This window comes from Muscardinus avellanarius (assembly GCF_963383645.1).
Source record: "Muscardinus avellanarius genome assembly, chromosome: 16".
In the NCBI taxonomy this organism is placed as follows: domain Eukaryota; kingdom Metazoa; phylum Chordata; class Mammalia; order Rodentia; family Gliridae; genus Muscardinus; species Muscardinus avellanarius.
In genome coordinates, this window is record NC_137802.1 from 61,163,279 (window position 1) to 61,190,840 (window position 27,562).

At 43.7% G+C, this 27,562-nt stretch overlaps 1 protein-coding gene across 1 annotated transcript; it reads left to right on the forward strand.

The window, feature by feature from the left end:
* Positions 1-442: 442 nt before the first annotated feature.
* On the forward strand, positions 443-11,944 carry APOH (apolipoprotein H; the record flags this gene model as incomplete). Its single annotated transcript, XM_080714111.1, has 8 exons — positions 443-503; positions 2,280-2,456; positions 4,142-4,238; positions 5,435-5,511; positions 6,458-6,646; positions 9,128-9,307; positions 10,167-10,364; positions 11,889-11,944. 8 exons carry the CDS (start codon positions 443-445, stop codon positions 11,942-11,944), a joined length of 1,035 nt encoding a protein of 344 aa, XP_080570237.1.
* Between the last annotated feature and the right edge of the window lie 15,618 nt (positions 11,945-27,562).

The following is a 27,562-nucleotide window of genomic DNA, read 5'->3' on the forward strand; positions in this document are numbered from 1 at the left end:
AGCCTGCTGAGTCTGTGGAATCACAACCATGTAATCTCTGGCTTGACCTGAATTTATATAACAAGGATGTGGGTAAAATCGAAGCTTCAACCTTTTGGCAACCCATCTACAACGTACACAAAATAAAAAGATAAAGGATGAGAGGTCAGGCAATTTGGCAATTATCCACCAGAGGGAATAATGAACCATTTTGTGCCATTAGGAAAAATGTCATGTACCAAAGAAACTATCTACCAGAGGTTTCACAATAGGCTCACAGATGTGGGGTAAATGATTAAAGAAAGCAGGTCTCAGAGAGCCTCTCACATGGCATTTTACCTTCTATTTACAGAGATAAAAGTACACCCCAAAAGTGGTTTAATATTTAAGCACTCTCATGTTTGCTTCTCTTTTGAGCAGAGGAAGCCCGCTTTGGAAGGGCCTGTGAGAACCATCAGCGACGATGTACCCAGCACTCATCCTATTATCTGTGTGGCTCTGCCATGTGGCCACTGCAGGACGGAGTGAGTACTTTCTACTTTAGGAAAAAAATAATTAATACAGCCAACGTCCTAGGATATTTCTGGGATCAATTAATGACAGCTTTAAATTCAGAGTGACAGGAAGTGGTGGCACGGGCTTGGAATCCTAGTACATGGGAGGCTGAGACAAAATCGAAGGTTAATGGCCAGCCTCAGCTACTTAATGAGGCCCTTTGCAACTCAGTGAGCCCTTGTTTCAAAAATAAAGGATAAAAAATATTGCTGGAGATGTAGCTTGGAGGCAGAATACCTCTGAGTTTAACCCCCAGTACGGCAATAAATAAATAAATGAATAAATAAATAAATAAATAGATGTAAATTCAGAGTGGATGCTGGAAACACTGAACTGATAACTCTTTTTGTTTTGTTTTTATTGGCCCTAAAGATTGAACTCAAGGGCATTCTATCTCTGGGGTATACTTGTAGCCCTTTTTATGTTTTTATTTTGATACAGGGTCTTGCTAGGTTGCTGACAGCCTCATTAAGTTGCTGAGGCTAGTCTTGAACCTGTGATCTTCCTGTTTCAGCCTCCCATGAACTGGGATTAAAAGTGTGTACCACCATGCCTAGCTTACTTTTGGGGGGGGGTACTGAGAATTGAACTCAGGAGCATTCTACCTCCAAGTGACACCCCATCCTTATTGTTTTTATTTTGAAACAGGCTCTTGCTAAGTTGACGAGGGTCTCTCTAAGCTGCTGGGGCTGGCCTCAAACTTGTGATCCTCCTGTCTCAGCCTTGCAAGTACTGATACTATAGTCTTGCGTCACCATGTCCAGCTGACTCTTTATTTTATTTATTTATTTATTTATTTATTTATTTATTTATTTATTTGGTGGTACTGGGGTTCCTGGAAGCCCTTCTACCTCCGGGGTACACTCCCAGACCTATTTTTATATTTTTATTTGGAAACAGGGTCTCCTAAGCCAGCGCGCGCGGCTGGCTTCGAACCTGCGCGATCCTCCTGTCTCTGCCTCCCAAGCGCGGGGATTACAAGCGTGCGCCACCACACCCGGCTTTATTTTATTTTATTTTATTTTATTTTTTAATTTAATTTAATTTTATTTTATTTTTGTGGTACTAGGGGTGGAACCCAGGGTGTTTTTTTTTTTTTTTTTTTACCTCCGGGCTATACTCCCAGACCTATTTTATACTTTATTTGGAAACAGGGTCTCACTAAGTTGCTGAGAGCCTCACTAAGTAGCTGAGGCTGGCTTCGAACCTGTGCGATCCTCCTGTCTCAGCCTCTCAAGCGCTGGGATTACAAGCGTGCGCCACCACGGCCCGGCTGATACTCTTTAATACCGACATTCTTACAGTTACTCCATAAGATACTTAGAGAATTTAAGCCTCATTGCACTGTCCTGTAATATGAAGACACGTAGCACCTAATTCAAACCATTTTTGAGAAGATCAGATGAGATGGTTCATATGAAGTACTTGGTGTGGGATTTGGAATACTCTTTATTGGCAGCAGCAAATATTTCCATTCATGCACTAGCTGAACTTGAGAAGAGAAGCCAGGCATGGCGGCTCATGCTTGTAATCCCAATATGCAGGAGACTGAGACAGGAGGATCGCAACTTCCAGCACAGCCTCAGCAAACAGTAAGATTCTCATCAACCCAGCGAGACCCTGCTTCAAAATAAAAAATAAAATAGAGCTGGGGGTGTAGCTCGGAGGTAGAATCCCCAGTGCCACTCACACACAGGAACGATTGTGAATAGGTTCCTAACCACCTGCTCTGGGCTCTGTTTCAGCCTGTCCCCAGCCAGATGACCTGCCATTTGCCATAGTTGTTCCATTAAAAACATCCTACGAGCCAGGGGAGCAGATCGTGTACTCCTGCAAGCCGGGCTACGTGTCCCGGGGAGGGATGAGACGGTTTACCTGTCCTCTAACGGGGATGTGGCCCATCAACACTCTGAAGTGTATACGTAAGTTGGCACCGCTCACGAGCTCGGCCCCCATCTGGGTTCTGGACATACGGGGGGATAACCTGCTTCATCGTGTTGAGAGAGTGAGGAGCCACGAGAGCCTGTGGAATGGAGGACCGTGGGGATGCAAGAGGCTTCTGGAAGGTTCTCCATGGGAGAAGAGAGCCAGGACCATACATGCTGTTGAGGGAGGCAAGAAGGTCATAGGTAGCCCGGGACCAAGGGAGCTTAAGAGAAGGACCTGGACTGATCAGAGGAGAGGGCAACGTTACAGAAGTTAAAAAACAAGACACCCGGGCAACCTGGGGAATTTGTGCCTTTAGATTTTTTTTTCCTCAAAATAAAAGCAGGGTTAATAGCTATTGAAATTAATATAAATTCCATTAAATTATGTCTACGTATCTAATATATACACAATGTTATACACTAAATTATATATTATATAATTAGTATAAATTATCTATCTCACAATCATTTTATTGTAATCATCGCTTTATTCTTCGGAATATGGCTTTTTTATATTATGCTAACCTTATTCTTTATAGTCAAAATTAAGCAATGAAGCACTGAATTTCTGGCAACTACATATAAAAGTTAAGCAATAAAATGGCTATATGGAGCTATCTGAGCTCTAATTATTTTTGTTATATAGACATGACCTTTGCAATAATTACATAAATCCACACGAGTAATTTTAGTATTTTTTTTATTCAGAAAAAATAAACTTAGTTGGGTGTGGTGGCACATGCCTATAATCCCTATATTTGGGAGGCTAAGACTGGAGGATTGCAGGTTCAAGGCCAGCCTCAGCAAAACAGCAAGACCCTGTTTCAACACAAAAAATAAAAATGGCTGGGGGTGTGGCTCAGAGGTAGAATGCCCTGGGTTTATTCCCAAGTATCCCCAAACCACCACAACAAAAAAACTTTCCTTGTGTGTGCTGAGGATTGAATCCCGGCCTTGAGTATGCTGATATGCCACAGAGCTACACCCCTAGCCTCTCCCATGCTTTTTAATGAAAAACCACTATACCAACATTGGGAAAATTTTTGCTTTTAGTCAGCAACTCTGGAGCACTAACAGTGTCACTTTCCAAGTTATGTTCCATGTGTGTATTTTACATAGAACACATACCATTTTGAATTTTTCTATTTTCATCAGCATATCCTAAAAATCGACGGTCTCTATAGCCTTCACAATTTATGTCTTATTAGCTGCGTAACAGTCCAGCTGTTTACCTTGGCTGACCAACTCCGCAGCGAGCATTTAGACCATCCAAATTCTTTTGTTAGCAGCGTCACGAGCACCTTGATGCTGACGTTATTATATATAATTTGTCTTCACTGAATTGCTTCCTTGGGAGAGTTATTAGTAGACGTCTTGGATCAAAGGATGAAAATGACTTTGCATATACTTATTTTAACGGAAAGTTCTGCCAAGAGAAATTTAACTTCGTCTCTTTTTTTTTTTTTTTGGTGGTACTGGGGGTGGAACCCAGAGGCTTTCTACCTCCGGGCTATACTCCCAGACCTTTTTTAAAAAATATATTTTATTTGGAAACAGGGTCTCACTAAGTAGCTGAGGCTGGCTTCAAACCCGTGTGATCCTCCTATCTCGGCCCCCAAGCGTGGGGATTACAAGCGTGCACCACCACTCCCGGCTAACTTCGTCTCTTTAATCCACAGCCAGAGTTTGTCCGTTTGCTGGAATCTTAGAAAATGGAGCTGTACGCTATACAACTTTTGAATATCCCAACACGATCAGTTTTACCTGTAACACAGGGTAAGGACTTGCATGGCGTTGAGGGGCTGACCCAGAACTTTCTGTGTTCTTGAGCTAAACATCAAGAGTAGTCTGTACTTTATCTCTAGATGTTAGATGTCCCTGCTGAACACCAGTCAATTTTAGTCCTCCGTTTAATGTGTACTACAATGATGTTGAGGGTGTGGTCAGGGATGAGAGCAAATTCACTAATGAAATCATCTCTGTATCTAGTTATTTGGCCTGATGATTTACTTCTCTGAGGAGGTACATTAAAATGACTGAACTTGGCCGGGCATGGTGGCGCATTCCTGTAATCCCAGCACTTTGGAGACTGAGACAGGAGGATTGTAGGTTCGAGGACAGCCTCAGCAAGTAGTGAGACTCAATCAACGTAGCGAGGCCCTGTTTCCAAATAAGAAGTAAAGTCGGGCCAGAGGTATAGCTCAAAGATAGAATGCCTCTGGTTCAATCCCCAGTAACACACACACACACACACACACACACACACAGTGTATGAAAGAGAAATAGTTACTTTATCAGAAACACCAATATACTGGTGAGTCTGAGGATAAATGACCTTTGAATATAATTGGCGGCAGGGACAGAATGTTACCTTTTTATAGGAAATATATTACATTGCTTTTATACATTTGTGTCCAGTACACTCTAAGATAAGGAATAGTGGAGATCACTCAATTTGATTGAATTTTGTCATCCTGAAAAAAAAAGATGGTTGTTTTTATTTTTGTTTTGGCTTTTGCAAGAAGCACCCAACTTAGATGAATGGTTGGGGATGAGAGACTTAGGGGTATGGCTTCTTCACTCACCAGGTATGGAAACCTCCAATAATTCACCTGCCACGTTGGCTGGACACTCCTTAAGCCCTAAGATGAATATTAAGATCTCCAGAAAAACAGCATAGAACACCGGGAAAGAGGTTGACAGAATTGCTGGGTGTGGTGGTATGAACCTATAGTCCCAGCTACCTGGGAGGCTAGGACAAGAAAATCACTTGAGCCCAGGAGTTTGAGGCCAGCCTGGGTAACATAGACTCTGCCTCCCCACCTCAAATACAGCAATAGAGAAACAGGCAGTAGCTCAGCGATGGAACGCAAGCTTAGCAGGCACTAGCCTCTAGGTTCGATCTCCAGAACACTTGAGATGCCACTGATAGCTTATTTCGCCACTCAACAGATGAAATTTTCCTTTTGCAGGTATTACCTGAATGGAACGAATTCTGCTAAATGCACTGAAGAAGGAAACTGGAGTCCACAGCTTCCTAACTGTGCTGGTGAGTCTCTGGGTCCCACGTATGGGCAGGGTGACCAGTTGGTTTGTCCTCAGATTTCTTGGTTTTAGCACTGAGAGTTCCACATCCCAGGAACTCCTTGGTTCCAGGAAATCCCTCCTTCCTGTCTCAACAAGACGGTTGGCTGTTCCCTTATGGAGAATGCTTATCCTGGCATTGTCCTGCTTTGGAGAATGACCAACCACTCTGGGAAGACAGGAGGGAAGTGTTTTACTCATGAACACCATTTTGGACCCTCTACCTGGTGGAGCCAGTAATTGCTGGGTTTGTTGGCCCCAAAGCTCCCACAGTGTTTTGGCAAGGCCTTGGGTCTCTTTGGCATGGGTCTATGAGGGACTGCCACCATGGGGTCAGAAGAACTTCTGTAAGCAATGAGCTCCAACATCTCCTTCCCAATCTGGAATCTTGATCATTCATGCATTTATTTCCACCTTTTATACACATAAGTTGAGGGTCTAGGATATTCCAAATCCTGCTTTCAGCTCTGTAAGGCTGAGGGAGACAGCGCTGTACCCCATAAGAGAGTCTTGATAAGTCACTTTCACAGTAAACTAAGAGCCCATCCTTATTTCAGTTTATTTTATTTTATTTTTGAAACAGGGTCTCACTATATTGCAGAGGGCCTCGCTAAGTTGCTGAGGCTGGCCACGAACCTGTGATCCTTCTGTCTCAGCCTCCCACATACTGGGATTACAAGTGTGCACCGCCACGCCCAGCTCATTTTTTAGTTTTTTGACTTATATGGATATCTGGTTCGGGAATCATGTTTTCTTATTTAGCCTCTATAATTACTATTGCACTATTATTGTATCAAATTTTGCATCTGCTCAAATTCATTTTTGGATTTTCTTTATTTTTTTCCCCTGGAAAGAGTGCATTTAAGAACTTCAATTATTTTCATAGAAATAATGGTTGTTTCTTTTCCCAGCCATAACCTGCCCTCCACCCCCAGTACCTAAATTTGCAAAACTCAGTGTTCATAAGCCATCGGCAGGAAACAACTCCCTGTATCGGGACACGGCAGCCTTTGAATGTTTGCCACACCATGCCATGTTTGGAAATAACACAATTACCTGCACAGCGCATGGAAATTGGACTGAATTACCAGAATGCAAGGGTAAGTGAATGATATGGTAACAGTGGGATGGGAGTCTAGGATCCCAAGACTGAAAAGGACTGAAAATTCCAACTCGGATGGAGTATTTCAATTTATGTCCTTGGACAAATGTTTATTGAGCATTTACCATGCGCCAGGGATGCCAGGTGAATGAGATCTACTTTTGACCTGAAGCGAATTAAATACCATGCAACCGAGTATCTAGAGCTGCCTGGAAAAGCCTCCTAGAGGCGGCGATGCTTGATATGGGTCTTAGAGGAGGAGTGGGAAATGGGGAACAGGCATGTGGTGCAGAACACAGCGCCGTGACGTCAGAGGCATGCAAGGACAGGTGTAGCCATCGACAGCTATTTCCCGAGGCTACCAAAGGGAAATCTGGATGGAGATGAACATAAAATCCGAGAGTTGCCGGGCGTGTTGGCGCACGCTTGTAATCCCCACGCGTCGGAGGCTGAGACAGGAGGATCGCACAGGTTTGAAGCCAGCCTCAGCTACTTAGTGAGGCTCTCAGCAACTTAGTGGGACCCTGTTTCCATATAAAATATAAAATATGTATGGGAGTATAGCCTGGAGGTAGAAAGTCCCTGGGTTCCACCCCCAGTACCAACAAAACAAAATAAAACAAAACAAAAAACCCCAAGAGTTGCAGTCCAGTGGTTATGTCCTGTCCATCTTTACCTACATTAAAGAATTGCAGAAATATTTGGTGTTCTTTTTAAAAAAAATAATTGTGAAAATTCTTCTTCCTTGAACTTGATCTGTAATCCTCTCTTTGGGTTTGTCACCTGCAAAACAAATAGACAAGTTATAGAATTTATCGCCCATGGAAGATTTATTCTAAGGACCATTAACTTCTCTGGTGGTAGATAGCACATGTAACTGTTGAATGATCCAAAACCCATAAATGGTTTTTAGTATGGGGGAATTACCAATAACAGTAAAAACTAGCACTTCTGGGGACACTAAACTATGGATCTGGCATGGCACTGGTTTCCTGCTACATTAAATGTCGTTTTAATTTTTCAAAATTCTAAACAGTAGAGTCTGTATTCCCTTTGATTCAACCCTAGATGGACCCACTGTTAACATGTGTGACATTACTTCCCTCTTTCTCCATAGATCTATCTTTCCCCCCCCACCCCTCAAATCATCTGAAAAGAAATTGCATACATCATGACTCTTGCCCGTAAATATCTCAGCTGGAATGCACTTAAGAAAAAAGACATTTTATCTTATCAAAGTTCCCAAGCCATTCAATATGTTTGGAGTTACTCACAATGATTTGAATAGTTATAAATAATCTAAAAGGATCTCAAAGTCTACGATAGTCCGAACCCTTGGTTAAGGTGATGCGTAGTCTTATTCTTTGAAATTAGTAAGCCGCCAGTGGGTGATGCTTTGAGACTGTGTCACGGGTCACTCGCTAGCAGTCCTTGCTGAATCCACTGATGATCCTTGACTCGATCAGTTAAGACACTGGTGGCTGTAAAATGGTGACTCTAATTCTCTTGTCTTCTCCATGTATTACCTGGCTTTCCTCTGTAGAGAGGCACTCTCTTGTGCCCACTGTATTTGCAGTATTCTTATAGACTCGTGGGTCCTATTTTTATTCAATGTGTGGCAAAGCCAACATGGAGCTGAGTGGTCGGTCTCTGGAGTCTGCACTCTTACTGACTCATTTACCTGCCTCCCCAAAACACTGTGCTCCTGCCCCACTGTGCTGCCCCACTCGGGGGATGGGCTGGGGCCTCACCGTGGAGGATCTTCAGTCAACCAGCAAGTAGCACTGCTTTCCTGGACACACTTCACACTGCCATCTTCCATAGTCTGAAGACAATAATAACAATGGCGTTTACTATGTCAAAACAAATGGTGTGTGAAACGTGCATGGGGTCTTTGTGTTTTTACTCGCATGGTTTGCTGATTGAAAGAGAGATTCTTTCCCTCTTCTTTCAAACCTGCCATCTTAGAAGACTATGTGGGAATGTGCAAGAGATAAATACCTTATGATTATATGTGAAAGCCCAAAGAACTTAGTAGAATGTCATTATTTTATGTACAAAGCATTGTTTTTTTTATTATTATTATTTTTGGTGGTACTGGGGTTCCTGGAAACACTTCTGCCTCTGGGCTACACTCCCAGACCTATTTTTATACTTTCTTAAATTTGGAAACGGGGTCTTTTAAGCCAGCGTGGCTGGCATCGAACCTGCGCAATCCTCCTGTTTCCGCCTCCCAAGCGCGGGGATTACAAGCATGTGCCACCACACCCGGCCATTGTTTATTTTTTTAAATACCCAGGGCTCCATAAGCATAAGAGAATAGAGACAGAATTAAGCAACAGGTGACTAGAAATTATGTTCCGGTCACGGAATACCCAGTGATTCAATGGTGTGTGGGAGACAGGAATGTAACCATTCCATAACTCCTGGACAACACCACTACTTATTACTAATATGTCTTATTGAATAAACTTTTCAGAAGTAAAATGTCCATTCCCAACAAGACCAGACAATGGATTTGTGAACTATCCTGCAAAGCAAGCCCTTATGTACAAGGATAAAGCCACGTATGGGTGCCATGATACATATACCCTGGATGGCCCAGAAGAAGTTGAGTGTACCAAACTGGGAAACTGGTCTGCGCAGCCCAGCTGTAAAGGTATGCAGGCGTGGGTGAGGTCTGACGGGTGGGAACCTGTCCAGTGGATCGCCACGACTTCCCCTTTGCTTGTTTACTCATTTGCTACCTGTTGCTTAGACTTGCTTGGCAGCTTGGGCATGAAAGACTGGTGGCCATGGGAGATCGTCCTTCCTACGAAGCTTGCTTGAGATAAAGCCGCAGAAAATGGACAACTCTTTTGGAAGCATTGATAATATGATAGAAGGTTATGGGGGTTTCAATCCCCAGTACTGAAAAAATATTTAAAAAGGAACTAGAAAGCTCGGGGGTAGAATGCCTCTGGATTCAATCCCCAGTACAAAACAACCAAAACAACAACAATAACAACAACAACAACAACAACAACAACAACAACAACAACAACCCAAACAGACAAAAACAAGAATGTACTTTCAGCTAGAGTATAGCTTTATATTGATTTCACTAGGGACTCTGAAACATGAAACCCTGGAGCTAAGCCTGTCAAGAGGCAAAGGAACCTGCTTTGTGTATGCCCTGATCTGTTAGTTGTTGGCCATGGGCTGCTCCTTTTCCTGACTCTGGGGGTGGCTGCATAACCTTTTTGGAGAGGTGGTTCTCCTATGTCTGCAGGCAGGTTTGATTTTTGTTTGTTTTTGAGAGAAAGAGTCATCTATGAGCTGTTGTAGCCCACACTTAGTGGCTGGCCAATGGATGCACCAATCGGCCAATGAGATGTGAGTGGGGCAGCATAGATTTACATGAAACAGTTCGTACCTTCCTGGAACCCTCCTGTCTTGACCCATTTGTTCCAGGTATACTCAACTACTGGTTCAAATGCTATTTTCTCTGAGTCTTGACTAGGAATATTCTCTTTCAGCATCTTGTACATTATCTGTCAAAAAAGCCACTGTGCTCTACCAAGGGGAGAGAGTAAAGCTGCAGGAAAGATTTAAGAACGGAATGCTGCATGGCGAAAAGATTTCTTTCTTCTGCAAAAATAAGGAAAAGAAATGCAGCTACACAGAAGAGACCCAGTGTGTCGATGGCGCCATCGACATCCCAAAATGCTTCAAGGGTGAGTTCACACTGGAACGGTCGGCTAGGACTTCACCTGGCCCTCGCCTCAGTGGGCACTTTTGTTGCTTAACGAATGGATGAAACCATATCCATTTGGCTGCTGGATATTTTAAAAAGAGGGATGACAGGGAGAAATAATCAGATAAGGCAGGGAGCTGCTTATAGTGTCCCCGTGCACACAAACATTTTCCTTTGTAATTCTCTTTTTTAAAATTCAAGGTTGTAGTTTTTTAAAATTCAAGGTTGTAGTTTTATTCGCTAAATGTGGAAGTGAATTATCCTACGTTGCAGGATTCTGAGTTGACCCTAAATAGCAATATCAAATCAAATATCGAATAACTCTTGGTCCTGAACATTGAAGAACTCATGGTGATAGTTACTGGACTATGGCGCTTCTAAAAAAAAGTTCCCCCTTCATTCAACAATGCCTCCTTTGAAAATGAGGGAGCAAGACATTTTATTTTAAGGAAGATATTTGTTTGAGATAGGGAAGTGTATAACAGATAGCATCTTGAACTAAATGCCACCTTATAAGTTTTCAGGTGTAGGGCGTAAGTATCTTTGTTGCTAAGAAGAAAGATCCAGCCAGAGACTGAAGCTGTTCTAGGTCTGGATTTAGAAAGGTTCCAGGAATGTTTCTAACCCTATATTGGCAGCTGGGAGAGGACGTGGGGGCAGGCGGAAATAAGAAAAGTAGGATCTGTGAAGTGGCCAGTTAGAGGAAGAAAAGGAAATGATAACTAATACTACCTCGTAGGGTTGGTTTGATTACAAGAAATATTATGCATCCAGGAGTGGTGGCACACTCCTGTAATCCCAGTACTTGAGAGGCTGAGACAGGAAGATCACAGGTTTGAGGCCAGCCCTAGCAATTTAGCAAGTGAGACTGTTTCAAAATAAAAATAAAGAGGAGGTTTGGAGGTGTAGATCAGAGGGAGAAGGCCCCTGGATACACTCCCTAGTACAATCCCCGGAAATATTATGCATGACATAATATAACTACAAATGGTTAGATCTGAACCAAATAAATTGCTATTGTTCAAAAGTAAACAGAGACCCAGTGAAGTGTTAAATTCTAAAACTGACAAAGTGCAAATTCTAAAACAAGGCTAGGGCAAGTCGGTAGAAAAAAAGACTGGAAGAGGATAATTAAAAAATAATTCAGAGCTTTGTTGAGGTATTTCTTCAGGCCGTTCTTTCTTACGATCTTAAGATAGATGCGGCGCTATTAGTGCACCAGAGAATAAATAAAGGGCTGATACTGTTGGAGTTTTTTTTTTTTTCCCTTTTAATCTTGACTGTCAGAGTTATATAAAACCTTTTATTTTCTCTCTTGGAAACGAGTGCCTTATCATTTCTTCTAAGTTCGCCCCCATCACTTAAACCTCACACTCAATGGATTTATACCTATAATTAAGTCTCTTCTACCCATTTAAAAATGTATTTGATTTGGCTGAGCTATTTAACAAATTCAAGAAATTAGCCATTCCTCTTAGAATGTCTATCTTTTTCTCCCTAACAGAACACAGTTCTTTGGCTTTCTGGAAAACAGATGCGTCAGAGGTCAAGCCTTGCTGACATCCTCTTCAGAGCCCAAATGGCACGTTCCACTTGTATCTGTGTTTTTCAAGGAACCTGATGGACGTGGGGAAATAAAGTCACAGAGTGTTTTGCCTCCGTCATTGTAATGTTACTGCTCATTGCAGCTTTTAGTTATATAATCTGGTTAAGAAACCCTAACCTTAGGAGCATCATTATTTCATGACTGTGATAGAGGAAAGTGCTAACAATTACCTGGGTAACCCAGTTCCTGCCTGCCTGATCCTACTCCTGTACACGTTCACCTGAAACATCTGCGATACAATATTTTTTATGGACTGGTTCACAAACCCCCCCCCCCCCAAATTGGCATTACCTGTCAGCTGACTGCAAAGGAAAAATTCTGTGTCCCAGAATTTCTGAGGTCCCAGAGATCTGCATTATTTTATTAATTATTTTAAAAATGCCATTGGTACGTTATAATTATACATAAAAGCGGGATTTGCTGTTATATATTTGTGTACATGCATAACATAATTTGGTCCATTTTGTTCCCCAGTGCTTCTTTTTTTTCTTTCCCTCTTCCCTCCTCTGATTGCTTTACTTTACTCTGCCAACCTGGGTAATTTAGCAAGACTCTGTCTCAAAATAAAAAATAAAAAGGACTCGGGATGTCATTGATAGATTCCCCCTGTGGATTCAACCTCCAGTCCCAAAACAAAACCCAAACCCAACTGACAACAAAACCCCACAAATAAATACATGGGCCGGCATGTATCCCTATAGTATGCTGGCTTTAATTCTCTTGGTAAAATACCAAGGAGTGGTATCGCTGAATCGGATGGCGGTTCCATTCCCAGTACTTTGAAGCTCCATACCGACGAAATCCTCATTCGTGCCACAGATGCCGTGATAATGCTTGTGCTTCTTCAAGTGTGACGTGAGCCACAATAAAAGAACAGGCCTGGGCTTCCAGGTCAAGAGAACCAAACTGGAATTCTTAATGTTGAATTTATACAATTCCAAAAAATTCCTCTTTTACTTTCTGAGGTCCCAAGATTCTCTACGCAGCTTTAGCTCCCTCTCTCCTCTCCCCTTTTGTAGTATGTGTTGACCCAGCCCTCCCAAGGCTCCGCCTGGCTTCCTCATTCCTGAACCAGAGGAGCTGAATGTTGCTGAAAGAGAAGGAAAAACTCATACTCATGCTTCTGGGTCTCATTTGTTTGTTTATTTATTTCTTGTGGTTCTTGGGATTGGACCCAGGGGCATTCTACCTTCAAGATACAATCCCAGCCCTTTTTAAATTGTTTCTTTTGAAACAGAGTCTCACTGGGTGGCTGAAGTTCTCACTAAGTTGCTGCGGCTGTTCTTGAACCTGCCATCCTCCTGTCTCAGCCTCCCAAGTACTGGCGTCATAGGCCTGTGTCCCCACGCCTAGCCTAGGTCTTACTTTAAATTCGTGAACACAAACCTTACATGGGCCTTCAGCTCTGTCCAGCAAGTCCATCACACTCGTCCAGTTTGCTCACTCCCTCCACTCTCCAAAGTGGCTGTTTTCTCTTCTCAGCCCTCCTTCAGCAGCTGCCTACCTGCTGGCTCCTCACTCACCGGGAGGGAATTGACCAGGCTAGCCACAGGCTGAACTGTGAGGCAGTAAAGATATATACTGAGGCTTTTCTTTGGCACCTTGTGGGTGATTACTGGAGCTGTCTACTACACACCTGAGCTCCAGACTTTCTGCTTAATCTCCGAGGTCCTCTCAACAAATAAATCTCTCTTGACCAGATTTTTCTCTTCCTTGGCAATGACCATCTTCCACTTGGATCAGCCAAGACATATTAATTCAGATTTATTTATTTATTTATTTTTTGCCATACTGGGGATGAAACCCAGGGGCATTCTACCACCAAGCTACACCCCAAGCCCTATTTTCTATTTTTTTTTTTTTTTTTTGGTGGTACCAGGATTCCTGGAAACCCTTCTACCTCTGGGCTACACTCACAGAGTCATTTTTATACCTTTTTATTTTGAAACAGGGTCTCTTAAGCCAGTGCGGCTGGCTTCGAACCTGTGTGATCCTCCTGTCTCCGCCTCCCAAGCTCTGGGATTACAAGCATGCGCCACCACGCCTGGCTCTATTCTTTGTTTTGAAACAGGGTCTCATTGAGTTGCAAAGGGCCTCAGTAAATAGCTGAGGCTGTCCTCGAACTGTGCTCCTATTGTCTCAGCCTCCCAAATGCTTAAATAGAATTTTTAAAGTCCTCTATCCCAGCTCACAGCCGATGAAGGACATACTGGATGGAGGATTTAAAAATTATTATTTATGATCTATCTCAAGGCTATAACTAGTCTGGCATGTACCATTCAGAATGGATAGCCATTGGGTTGGGGGTTGGTAATGAAGGATCAGGGCTGAAAGTCCCCTGATGTGCCTGCCTGACAGGGTTCTCCTTTATTTGCTAGACCATGAGAAAGTGAGGGAGGAGTCTCATGAGAGAGTTGGTGGTCTGGTAGTTGGTTCCCCCAACTCTTGGGCAACAGCTATTTACCAGCTGGAATAGGAGCTTTTCAACACTGTAATAGCCTGGATGGTCTTATTGGTATGCCTTACTGTTCTGGCCAGCATTCCTACAGCTATAGTCTAAAGACCCGACCGTGTAACTTAGAGGAAAGAATACTTATTTTCTTATGGCTTTGAGTTCAGTCCATGTAAGGCCTGGGATCATGGATTTCTAGGCATGGTGGCAGGAAGCAGAGATGGGGAGAATGCATGGGCTGTACTCACATCATGGGGATGGGAAGAGACAGAGCTGGGTGGGGAGGGGGGAGAATCATATATAATCCTCAAGGCCACACTCCTAAGCACCACTTCCTCCAACCACACCCTGTCAGTTTACTGGGTACCACTCAGGTAAAGCCGTTATCCACTTCCGGGATTGCAACCCTCATGACTCATATCAGCTCCAAACATCAATAAACAAGCTCTTTAGGGGTTATTTTATTTTATATCTAACTGTAACACCCACCATGTCTTCTTTTTAAAAAGATGTGGAAAAGCTTAATGTTATGGTTTGGCTTTTAAATGTCTCCCAAGGACCATGGGGTAAAGGTCTTGGTCCCTAGCTGGTGAGAACCCTAGGAAGTGTACTTAGCTGGAAGAAGGAGGTCACTGGGGGCTTGCCCTTGAAGGGGATATGGGAACCTCTCTCTCCTCTCTCTCTCTTCTTCCTGGATGCCATGAGGAGACCAGCTTTGCTTCACTGCATGCTCCCTACTGGGACATTATGCCTTACCACAGGCCCACAGTGATGGGACCATGTGGCCAGGGCTCAGAAATTGATCTACTTCAGGTATTTTCTCAAGGTTTAAGAGAGCTGAGTGACACACTTCATGTCGAAAGGGCACGTATAACATCAAAATAAAGCACACCTACTAAAGCCAACACTAAATAGAAATGGCACAGGTATTGTATTTTTATGTTTTATTAAGGAGAAATGTACCCAGCACCTAAAATGTGTTAATAGTTGCAAATGGGCTCTGTTGAGCCATGAGCTTTTCACACACTGGGCATATGGTTTTAGTTATATGAAGAATGAAATTGTATAAGACAAATTGTGCCTGGTAATGGGCAACTGAATAAACTTCTGTGTTTTTCCTTCTGCAAGAGATATAGAAAATTTCCAAAAAAAATGTTTAGGATATTAACAGTAAATTATAAAAGCCAATGAATTTGGAGGGGGGATGATACTGGGGCTTTCTACCTCCAAGCTACACCCCCAGACCTACTTTCTATTTTTTATTTTGAAACAGGGTCTCACTGAATTGCTGAGGGACTCGCTAAGTTGCTAAGGCTGGCCTCAACCTCTTGGCTTCCCCAGTTAAGCAATTACAGAGGTGCCCCTCCATGCTAGGACAATTGGTTCTTTGTGTGTTATTGCTGCCCCCTAGTGGCAGTTATTGCATATGAATACTGAAATCTGATGTCAGGCAAGTACCTCGCCTATGTTAATTCAGTCTCCTCAGTTGTCTCATAAAGAAGATAAAGAAATGGAAACTCAGAGAAGTTATATAACGTGGCACGTCCACATCACACCGCTAAGAAATGACAACACCAAATGTGAGACCCATGTCTCCTGTACCATTCTCACACGGCTAATAAGCAAAGATGTTCGCCAGTGGCTTGCAGGAAATAACTGCACTATAAAGTTGAGTTTTTACAGCCTAGTTTTTGAACCGGCTGGTAGGGGAGATCGCTGTATAGATAAGACTGGGAAGTGCTCCAGTAATTGGTTCTTGGTTTGTAGGGACACTGGCTGGGGAAACTGGATATTATTAAAGGAGAAAGAGAAGAGCCTGCTTGTCTCAGATAATAACCTTTAGCATGCATTTCCTCGAGAAGGAAAGATAAACAGAAGTAGGAATATTGCTTAGCTCTGGCATGAGGAAGGGATCAGCATCACTGCTAAAGGCAGTGGCTCTTTTTAACAGTGAAGAAATTGAACTGCGATGTATCATTATAATGCAAATAATTGCAATAAAAGTATGAGAATGTTTAAAGAAAAAGAAAAATCTCTGATCCCTCTCAATAGTGTGTGAAAGTGGCTGGCTCACATGAACAACTTTTTAGATCTGTGTTAACTGTATTTTTAAAAGTAACATATCATTCTAATTAGAAATTGTTGAATATCCTTCTTAGCCCTTTCTTTTTATTCTCCTGTAATACCCCTTTGCCCTTTGTTCATTTTTTTGACATGAGATAGATAGACACATAGATACATAAATAGATATAATAAACAAAGTGAAGTTTAAAAGAAAGGCATTAAGTGTTCTCACCACATGGGTTATTTCCTTGATTCAAGGGACTTCTGGCAACTTTGTAATCGATATAACTAAATGATTACAATTAATATAGCAGCCCCATCTTCATACTGTAAGAAATTAAGTTTGTAGATGTTAAGGATCCACAATAGACTCTTGCAGTTGGAGGGTGGGGGGGATGCCTGGCTGGAATGGGTTAAATAGTCAGTCCGGTAGTTTAAATAAAAGCGAGTGTTTTGCTTTTCCAGCAGGGCGGCCAGAGGTTTCAAGTGGTGTGCTTTCTCTTGGGTTGGACATCGGACCCCACAGGCCTGAACTACAGGATAGCTCTCTTCCAGAGCAAAACGACTTGGGAAGATGAGTCCTGCCAGATCTTATTATTTTTCTCAGATAAAAAGGGCAGTGACCAAAATCTCCTAGGACTGGTCAGACTCTAAGACCAGCTATACATCCTGTGTCTCATGATACACGGTAGGAAGGGGATTTGTTCTTCTTGGGAAATGTATCTGGTTGCAGAGAGCCACGGTTGGAATGAGACAGCTCATCAGTCCACTCCAGCGGTGGTCCCTGCTGCTATCTGGTGGTACACCGTGGGAGGGGGCCGATAGTTGAAGCCTTACCTGCCAACTGGGGTGGCATCTGTGCTTTGGTCTACTTGGCCACTCCGTTCATCCTGGCACATCATCATCACAAGTCCTCTCTTGAACTAAAAGAGCAGTTTCATCTCCTGGTGGCTCATCTGTATCGGCTTCATTGAAGTCCCATGAGAGGTCCCTAATGGTTTTAAAGCTAGACACCACATTTGCAACAGGATTTGAACCTTTCCTAATCATCAATTACAACCAACAAAGATTTATCAACTATACTAGGAACACTGTAAAATAAATAGCTGGACAATTATATGCCACGAGTTGAATGTCATGGGAAAATATGTGTTAGATATGATCCTAGCTGACAATGGTGCTGTGTATGTCATTATTGGAAAGCAATGTTATACTTTTGTTCCCAATAATATGGCTTCAGATGAAATTAGAATAAAGCTTTACAAGTATTAGCAACCCTACTGAATGAAATCACTGGAAATTTAGAAATAGATGACCCTTTCACTAATATAATAAGAACAAAGTTTTGGTAAATTGAAAGGAATAATGACATCAGCTTGACCTCCCTTATCATTGTTATTGAAGTGATGTTTTGAGTAGGATGCTGCATAATCCTCTGCATATGAGGTTTAGTTCAGAGACTTACAGAGGTAGCCATTACCAAACAGCTTAAACCCGGTACAAAAAGAACCTTTTTCTACTTATAAGTGCAGATGAAGAAAGTCAACTTATTTGAAAAGTTAGAAGAGTAAAAATATATTAAAATGGGGGAATGGTGAGGGGTAAAGACAATCTTTTCTATCAAAGTTGCAAATTACATAGAAGTACACTACTTTCCATTGTGCAACTGTAACTTGGGCATTCGTTTCGTAAAAGTACTTGAATCTGTGTTCTCCATTCCCTCAATCTTTTAGGCATCTTAGCTCGTATCACTTTTGGTTGACACGAGTCTTCTAAAATGTCAGCCATCTTAACTCAGATGACTTTTGTTTGACCTGAGTCTATCTTGCCTTATATAACTTTCAGAATGTTAACCTTTGTTTTAAACTGTCTTAGACAGGTAGCCAACTGCACAGAGTTGTGGACCCAACCCCTGACTTGAGAAGTAAAAACCAAAGAGACTGCCTGCCCTGTGTGCTTGCTGACCAGACTTTTGCTGGTTTTATATATTTCTGCGGAAGTAATTTGCCTTCCGAGTTACTTTAGATTTAGTGAGTTCTTATATGTGTCTTCCCTAGAATCAGTTTCTAACAGACCCAGGGGCATTCTACCTTTGAGCTACATCCTCAGCACTATTTCGTTTTTTTTTTTTTTTTTTTTTTTTTTTTTTTTTTTTTTAAGTAGGCTATTGCTAAGCTGCCGAGAGTCTTGCTAAGTTGTTGAGGCTGTTTTCACATCCGTGATCCTCGTGTTTTAGCCTCTCGAGTCCGGAAAATACAGGTGGGCACTATGCCGCTCATCTATTTCTTAACGGGTAAAATACTGCACTGTATTCTGTACGGCACGGCATCTTGCATTTTTATATATTGTTGCATGGCTAATTCAAGCTAGTTAACATACAGGTTCCTTAATGTACTTATCAATTTAGTGATGAGAATACTCAAAAAGGAATCTCGTGGGGATTTTCTAGAATAATATGCATTGCGATGATCTATAGTCACTATGTTGAACTCTTGAATTTCTTCTTCCTAGCTAATTAAAATTTTGTATCCTTTGACAGATAAGGACCCTAGCCCCTTAATGCATCTTGAATAAGCTCCCGTACCCTTATGCGTCTTGAATGCGGGCCACTGGTCTCATTCTTGACATCGCACACTTGGGATCTTGATTCTCAAGGCAAACAACCTGGATTATAGATTATTTCTTAACTATAAACATGCTCAAATTTGTTTTTTGGAGACAAGATTTCTGAAAGCATTCTGTACCGTTCTTTTCCTTAGCATGAAGTGTCTCTGAAACAACGAAGACTGGTTGGTGTTTACTTCCAGTGAGATGGGTTTGAAAGAGCACTTCGAAAGGAATATGACTTCCTTCTGGAAGCTCGACTTCACTGCTTACAGACGAATGGATCTTCTATTTGCTTTATGGAAAATTGAAAAGATGCTTCAAGCTGTGCTTAATGTTAGGTTTAGCATCACATTGAGTGCATTGCTAAGATTCTGCAGAAGGAATCCTGTTGTGAAATTAGATGAAAACCAGTGGTGAACCGAATTTGAGTGTTTTCACCATTTAAATTGCGTCTGCTTGGTTTTTAAAATATATCTAGTTCAGAGCTTCAAGAGATGTAAAAGAACAAAGAACACCACAACATAGTGGTGCGGACACGGGCACTGCCTTGAGGTGAATGAGACTTCCTGGGAAGACCAAAAATACATTTCCCCTTGATGTTACTATTCTGCACAGAAGTTGTAAACACAAAGCCTTTTAATTTTATTTTAAGGTTTTCAGAACTTGAGGCCATTTTTTCAGACTTCTGATAGCTCCAAAGCCCCCTCTTTAAAAACAATCATTTTTTTTCTGTATAATCCACCCTCAGTCACCTCTGAGCTGTGAGCTATTAGGGATATATTCTCACTTTTTTCGACTCACAGAAGTGTGATGTCTGTCAAAATAATGAACACAACGTTCTGTGAACGTTCACCAGCAATCTCATTTTCTTCCTATTGTTATTTCTCCACGGCCCCTAAAATGCTCGCAAGCTCCTCTCCGAGTCAGATGCTCGAGAGCAGAAGAGTTTATACAAGCAGTCTAGTTACTGGGGAGACAGCACTTCTAAAAGGCGAGCCTGACCTCGGCGGGGCGGGCTGGAGCGTCGCCTTGGCAACAGCGCTCTACGCACGCACGTCGCCGTCGGGAGGGCGGCGAAATGCAAAATAGCTCTCCGCCCTCAGCCAGTCAGGCAGAAGTAGCCACCGCCCCGCGCGTCGCCATGACGACGGCGACGTCAGGAAGGCGGGGAAAGGAGAGGGCGGTAGGAGACGCTACCCAGGCGTCGCCACGGCAACGGCGCAGGCGCACGGGCCGCCACCCGAAGGGTGGGGCCGGGGGCGGGGAAAGGCGAGGCCGGTAGTCCCCGCCCCCGGCCTGCGAGGCGGCGGCCCGCACGGATTTGAAACCGTTTGGCGGCGTCGGCGTTGGCGGCGGCGGCTCGGGCGTTGGCTGCCGGGCGGAGAGCGTGCGTGTAGGGGCGCCGGGTCCTGGTTTCTCCGCGATCCCCCCGTCCCGCCCCTCTCCCCGGGTTCTCAGTGCAAGTGTCGCGGGCGGGGGGCGGCAGAGCGGCTCGTGCGGGCCCGGCGGCCGGGGCTCCAGGCCCGCGAGCGCCACCTGCAGGGGGCGTCCAGGCCGGGCCCCGAGGTCCCAGGAGCGTTCCATCAGCCGGGTTTGGGCTGGGGGTGCTGGTCAGCTGGCGGGGCCCAGCAGAGGACCCGGGGCCAGCGCGGGGACAGGCGGAGGGCGGAGAGCGGCCGCGGGCCGGGGAGGGCGCCGGGAACCCGGTCGCAGGACTTTTCAAATCAGTGTCGGCTTCCTGCATCCGCGTCCGTGGATGCTGGACTTGGGGCAGGACCGGAGTGCGGTTGTTTGCAGAAACAATCCTACGAAAGCCGCCCGCTAGGAAAGGCCCTGTCCCCCGCCGTCCGGCCTGTTGGAAGGCGGTGTTTCTGAGTTTTAAAGTGCTCGAGAGTCACCGTCCGACTTTGATTCTGATCAGTGCGGGGTTGTTTTTATTTGGCGTCGCTAAGTCGGGATGCGGGGGGTGGGGAGCCCGGAGCCTCCCCGCAGCCGTGGGGCGCAGATGGTTTGTGCGCAGCGTGCAGGTCCAGTTGACTTTTCCGTAGGACCCTGGGTCAGTTAACCCCCTAAGCCTCAGCTTCCTAATCCCAGAAAGTGGGGGTGCAAACGGTGCGCATCTGGTGGGGTGCGCAGGACGGGGGGGGGCTACTGTCAGAGCATGCAGACTAAGGCAGATAAAACGTGCACCTGTAAACCTTTTGACTTACATTTCAAGTGTACTGACCCACGATATACTTAAAATACGACTTGACGGAGCTAAGTGGATTTTACACAGCGTTCAGGAACATGTTTGTTGTGTTTGGCAAGAGGTTTGAGAAGTGTCAGGTGTATTCTTGGCTTAACCTTTCTCTCAGGACGTTTAATATTTGTGGCTTGCTTACGTTTTGCTCACTCCTGTGCTAGCTAAGCACCTTGAATAGGTCTTAGCCCATTTTGTAGCTATTCACAGAGAAACAGGTGTAAAAAAAAAAGACCATGCGAGTGAGCTTAATGAAAGAGACAATACAAATATAGATTATACCCGGGCGTGGTGGCGCACGCTTGTAATCCCCGCGCTTGGGAGGCGGAGACAGGAGGATCGCAGGTTCGAAGCCAGCCACGCGCGCTGGCTTAGGAGACCCTGTTTCCAAATAAAAATATAAAAAAAAAGGTCTGGGAGTGTAGCCCATATAAAATATACATACTAAAGATTATAGATATAAACGAGGGCCACTCAATTTGCTTCTTTTTTACTTTCAAATAGTTTATATAGCTAGTGGCACACTATAGTGTGACCACGATGTAGTTTTAGTTATTTTGCAGTTTTTAACAAGTTAAATATGCAATTATGGTAAATCGTATACTTTAAGACCAAGATGTCGTTTTATTTATTTTGCAGTTTTTAACAATTTATGCAATTCTGGTAAATCGCATAAATCCTTTTGGTTAGCTGGATATAATTTATGTGTAACAGGCAATCTGTGTACCAGGAATTCTTTGAAGGTTTGAAATGTTAATTTTTTTCCATTAATTTTGTTGGAGAATGAATAAGGGATAAGGGAAAGCAGATTTTTAGCTTTTACTAAATACCCCTCAGATGCTTTGATCTTGTTTTTTTAAACAAATATGTATTCTGGTATTGCGTGTCATTACAGCAATTCAGATTGCCTTTCTATTTTTCAAAATACTCTTATCAGTTGGAGATACTGCTGGCTTCTATGTAAATGGCCAGGTGGTCAGATATAATGGATCTGAGAGCCAGGGATTTTAGAATTTAAATCTGAGCTTTGTGTTTAACTTCATGATTTTGGTAAGCCATCTAACTATTATGTTTTAGTTTCCTTTAACATTAAACACTAACATTTCCTGCCAGTGTCAAAGGATTTATTGAGAATTAGTGATGATGAGGCATCCTTCTACTTTGGCTGTGGGTAACGCTGCTCTTAGGCAGATGTTTGAGGATATGGGTAGGATGCACTGTTTAAGTGTGAAAGTCCATCTAGGCCAGAGTGATGTTTAAAATTCTGGGCTTTTGAGTGTCTATTCATTTGTTTATTCATTTGAATAGTTGCTTTTCAGCTTTATGATAGAACAGCAGCAGTATTACACCTTTCTTTTGCCAAGTGCATAACTGATGGAATATATTGTAGGAATTTAGAATGAAATCAACAACCAAATATACACAGAAAAGCTCCTCCCATCAGCTAATCAGAATCAAATCAAATTTAAATTATTTAAATTATTTAAATCAAATTTATTTATTTATTTATGCAGCGCTGGGGATAAAACCCAGGGCCTTGCATATGGCTAGGCAAGTAATTCTATGACTGAGCTATATCCCCAGACCGAAATAAAAAATTTTAAACCAATTTTGAATTTGAAAATGTACTTCTAATACATTTAGGTAGGATGACCAATTTTGATCAGTGGAATTAGGGGTATATAGTATTCCTATTCTGGAAGAACTACTTGGTACTCAGAATAGCACTCAAGAGCAGTTGGACCGGGCGTGGTGGGAGGCAGAGACAGGAAGGTCACAGGTTTGAGGAGAGTGTCAGCAACTTAGTAAGACCTTGCTTTGAAACAAAACATTTGAAAAAGACTGAGGGTGTAGCTCTGAGGGAGAATGCTTCTGGGTTTAATCCCCAGTACCAAGTAAAACAGTCAGTCATCTAAAAGTGGACACCAGTCTGTTTAATTAGCATTTGCTTAGCTAGCATTTCTTCAGTTCCCAATATGTATCGGATAACACGCCGGGTACTTACTGAGGTGAGTAAATCACGATCCCTACCTTCCGGGAGCATCTTAGATGGTAGAAGATATGTAAATAATACACAAATGTGTAAAAAAAATCACAGCCCGATAAATAATGACACAGATGTGAACAGTCAACACAGAATGCAGCAGCCGCCTAGCGTCAGCCAGCAGTCTAGGTGAGTGGGGCTGGCGCCACTCAGGTGACACTGGGGCTGCATTTACCTGACTCCACGCAGAAGGAAGTGGAATCAGATACTGAAGAAGGGTGAGGAGCTCATTGAGTCGAGAGGAAAGTGTCAGTGTTGGGTGGTGCAGTGGGTAAAGATTGTGTGTGGCAAGACCGAAATGTATAGGCACTTGTATACCTAACTTTTGGCTTGTACAGTATGTTATTGCAGCAGGCAGGCAAAGTCAGTGCTAAGGTTAGCTTTTATCCTGAGGAAAGAAGGTGTAGCCGGGCGTTGGTGGCACACGCTTGTAATCCCCGCGCTTGGGAGGCTGAGACAGGAGGATCCCGTAGGTTCGAAGCCAGCCTCAGCTACTGAGTGAGGCTCTCAGCAACTTAGTGAGACCCTGTTTCCAAATAAAGTATAAAATAGGTCTGGGAGTATAGCCCGGAGGTTCCACTCCCCAGTACAACAACAACAACAAAAAAAAAAAAAAAAAAAAAGAAAAGAAAAGAAAGAAAGAAAGAAAGCAAAACCAAGTAGAGAAAGTGTACCAGAGAAGCTGACATTTTGAGACTGAGTATTTGTCAGTGTGTGGGTTTGTGGAGTTCAGAGAGTGGGAGCACTGCAGCTTCTTGTGTGGGAGATGAAGATGAGGATGTCATAGGTAGAACAGGTGTATGGGGAAAATCACGAAAAAATTTTCTTTGGGACACATTAATCCAGGTTAACAAAGATATTATTGAATAAGTCCAGGAGACTGATGTAAATATCGCTGTTGCAAAGAGAGAGTGAGGAAAAACTATATAGATTTATTATTATATATAAATTTATTATACATATATAACTTATTATATATATTTTGTGGTACTAGGGACTGGACTGAGGGGCATTCAAACTCTGAGCTACACCTTCAGCTCTTATTTATTTATTTATTTTTTTGTGGTACTGAGAATTGGACCCAGTGGCATTCTACCTCTGAGCTACACCCCCAGATCAATTTTATTTCTTGTGTGGAAACAGGGTCTCACTAGCTTGATGAGAGTCTCACTACTTGCTGAGGCTGTCCTCGAACCTGCGCTCTTCCTGCCTCCACCTCATAAGTACTAAGATTACAAGTGTGTGCCACCACGCCTGGCCCTCTTTTAGTTTTTAAGTTGAAACGACATCTCACTAAGTTGCAGAGAGCCTCACTAAATTGCTGAGGCTGGCCTTGAACTTTCTATCTTCCTGTCTCAGCCTCACAAGTAGCGGGATTACAGGTGTGCACCACCACATCCAGCTAAAAATAAAATATAAGAGTGAATGACATGAAGAGAACACTTGAAGATACAGGGCTGAGAGTGGTAGCCCCGGGGGAGTGTGTCAAGTCGGATCAAGAGGGGGCCAAGGAGAGAGCGGGAGAAGCTTGAGAGACTGAGAAGGAAAGATCAGAGAGACAGCGGGGACTGGGAGTGGATGGAACTGCTGACGTCAGGGCGAGAGTCTGCGGAGACCTGGAAGAGGATGTAGACTGAAGCCAGCCCTTTGGACTTGGTGACTGGTGGGTCCTTGAACTGTGAGAAAAGATTCTGAGTAGCAAGATGGGGAGGGGAGAGGTGGTTGATAGGGGAGGAGGCCTGGGTGAAAGTCGGTGAAGGGAAGGAGGGAAAGTGGACCGGGTAGAGTACAGGCTGGCAGAGGAGTCAGCAGATAATGGAGGATTTGGAACAGGAAGGAGGAGCCTGGTGATTGATAGATGAAGGGACCTGAGGCAGAGGGGATAGTTGCTGCTGCTTCTGAATCGGGGGGTGGGCATGTCTTCTCCAAGGAGTAATTTGGGAGGTGGAGGAGTACCATTTTTGTAGGGTGTTGGTTGCCTCCTGTTACTTTTTCGTGATGCAGGAGTTAAGATGGTTAGAACCGAGAGTGAGGAGAGGCTGGCGTTGTCTAAGGGACTTGAAGATAACTGGTAAAATCTTCAAAAGCTGCTTGTGGAGAAGGAAGTAGAAAAGGATTCTCGAGGGTTCAGGTGGCATCAGCAGACCTGAAGGCAGTGCCGTCTGTCTCCAGCCCTTTGTTAAAGATGGGACATGGTAGGGAGGAATCAAGGGGCTGTCGTCTTGCTCAATAGAAAGAAAAATCTAGTGGAATAAGGAGGGAGGAAGGGAAGGAGAGAGAAAAAGAGAGAGGGAAGGCCTAATACGCTGAAGGACTGATCGGTGGGGCGGTTGCTTTGGAGATGACATGGTTGAGTGCATGATAGAGTGGGATGAGTGAAGCCTCCTAAGAGTGGACCTCTGGGGTGAGGGTTGGGAGAGCAGCAGTTGGGAAGTGGCCTCACGGGTCTCGGGCAGTGTCTTCTTCCCTGGGCAAGGTTGGACGGAGGGAATGAGAGGCCTCAGATAGCACGTGTGTGAGAAAGGCATACACACTGGATCTCTCATGGCTAAGCATGAAGTAAAGTCAGTGAGAGCTGGAGCCTCCCTATGAGACAGCGTAGAGAGACGTTTCCAGAAGAGGCTGTTGATAATGCCCGCTGGACACTGTGGTCCGTGCTAGAGCTGGCTTAGCAGTGTTTCACTCAGCACCGCCGCTGCCTGTGAGCCCCCGGGCCTGACAACAGCGCCTTAGAGGAAGGTTTACTTTCTCAGAGTTCTGTAATTTCAGGGGTTGGTCCATGTCAGGCTGGATGAATTCTGCGGAGCTCAGGGAATGGCGCAGGGAACAGAGAAGAGTGTGCGGGCTCTGCTCTCGTCACAGAAGCTGGAAGCAGAATGCCAAGGGAGGAGAGGCCATAAGTAGCCTCCAGGGATCCCCTCCTTAGCAACCAAGCCCCACATCCAAGGGGGCTGCCTGGTCTAGGGGAGGCCTTGGGGGACTTTCTAAATCCGAACCATAACAAGCAGGTAGAGGGCACTGTGGACAAGACAGCTGTGAGGTAGAACAGAGCTTCCCCATGTCACCAATTTGTAAACTGAATGCTTGACAAATTAGGCATTGCATATCATGTAGAGATAGTTCACACCCCTACCGAGACTTTTCACAACTTAAAGGAACATGTAGAAGATAGATATATTTTGAACATAAGAAATTTTGCCATAACCTACCTACCTTTCTTTCTTTCTTTCTTTCTTTCTTTCTTTCTTTCTTTTGCAGTATTGGGGGTGGAACCCAGGAGCATTGTACCTCTGAGCTATACCCCCAGCCCTATATTTTAGTCTTTTTTTATTTTTGAAACAGGGTCTCATTGAGTTGTGAAGGGCCTCGCTAAGTAGCTGAGGCTGTCCGCAAACCGCGATCCTCTGGTCTCAGCCTCCTGAATGCTGGGATTACAAGTGTGTGCCACCACGCCCGGCTTCATAACCTCTGTTTTTTTTTTTTTTTTTTTTTTTGTGTGTGTGTGTGGTACTGGGGTTCCTGGAAGCCCTTCTACCTTGGGGCTACACTCCCAGACCTATTTTTATACTTTTTTATTTGGAAACAGGGTCTCTTAAGCCAGTGCTGCTGGCTTTGAACCTGCGTGATCCTCCTGTCTCGCCTGCCAAGGGCGGGAATTACAAGCGTGCGCCACCACATCCAGCCATGTTTCTGATATTTATGATTCACCCTCTTTATATTCAGTATTTTCTTGTTTGTTTTGTTAATTGGAAGAAATATGAAGATGAATGATTTAAGATTTTTAAAGGGAGTTCAGAATTTTAAGTTACGGCCGATTCATCTTTTGATACATGGCTTGACAAGTTTTTGTACATATGTAGATAGGTTCTGCATTCTCCACAGGCGGCCTCCAGGACAGTTCAGTGTCCACAGGACTTTCCTCTGGTCCCTGTTCTGTATTTGTCCTCTCTCCCGCTGGTGACCCCCTGAGCCCTGGACCTGTTCTCTATGCCGAAATTTTTTGGCCTCTCCTAGAATGTCATACACATGGGATTCATCTAGAGCCTTTTGGGAATGGCTCCCTGCGTTGGGGGGAACCTTGTGGTTGACTCATGTTGTCCTTGTCCATCAGTATCCATTCCTTTTTGTTGCTAAGTGCTATGGTCGTGTGTACATACACGGTG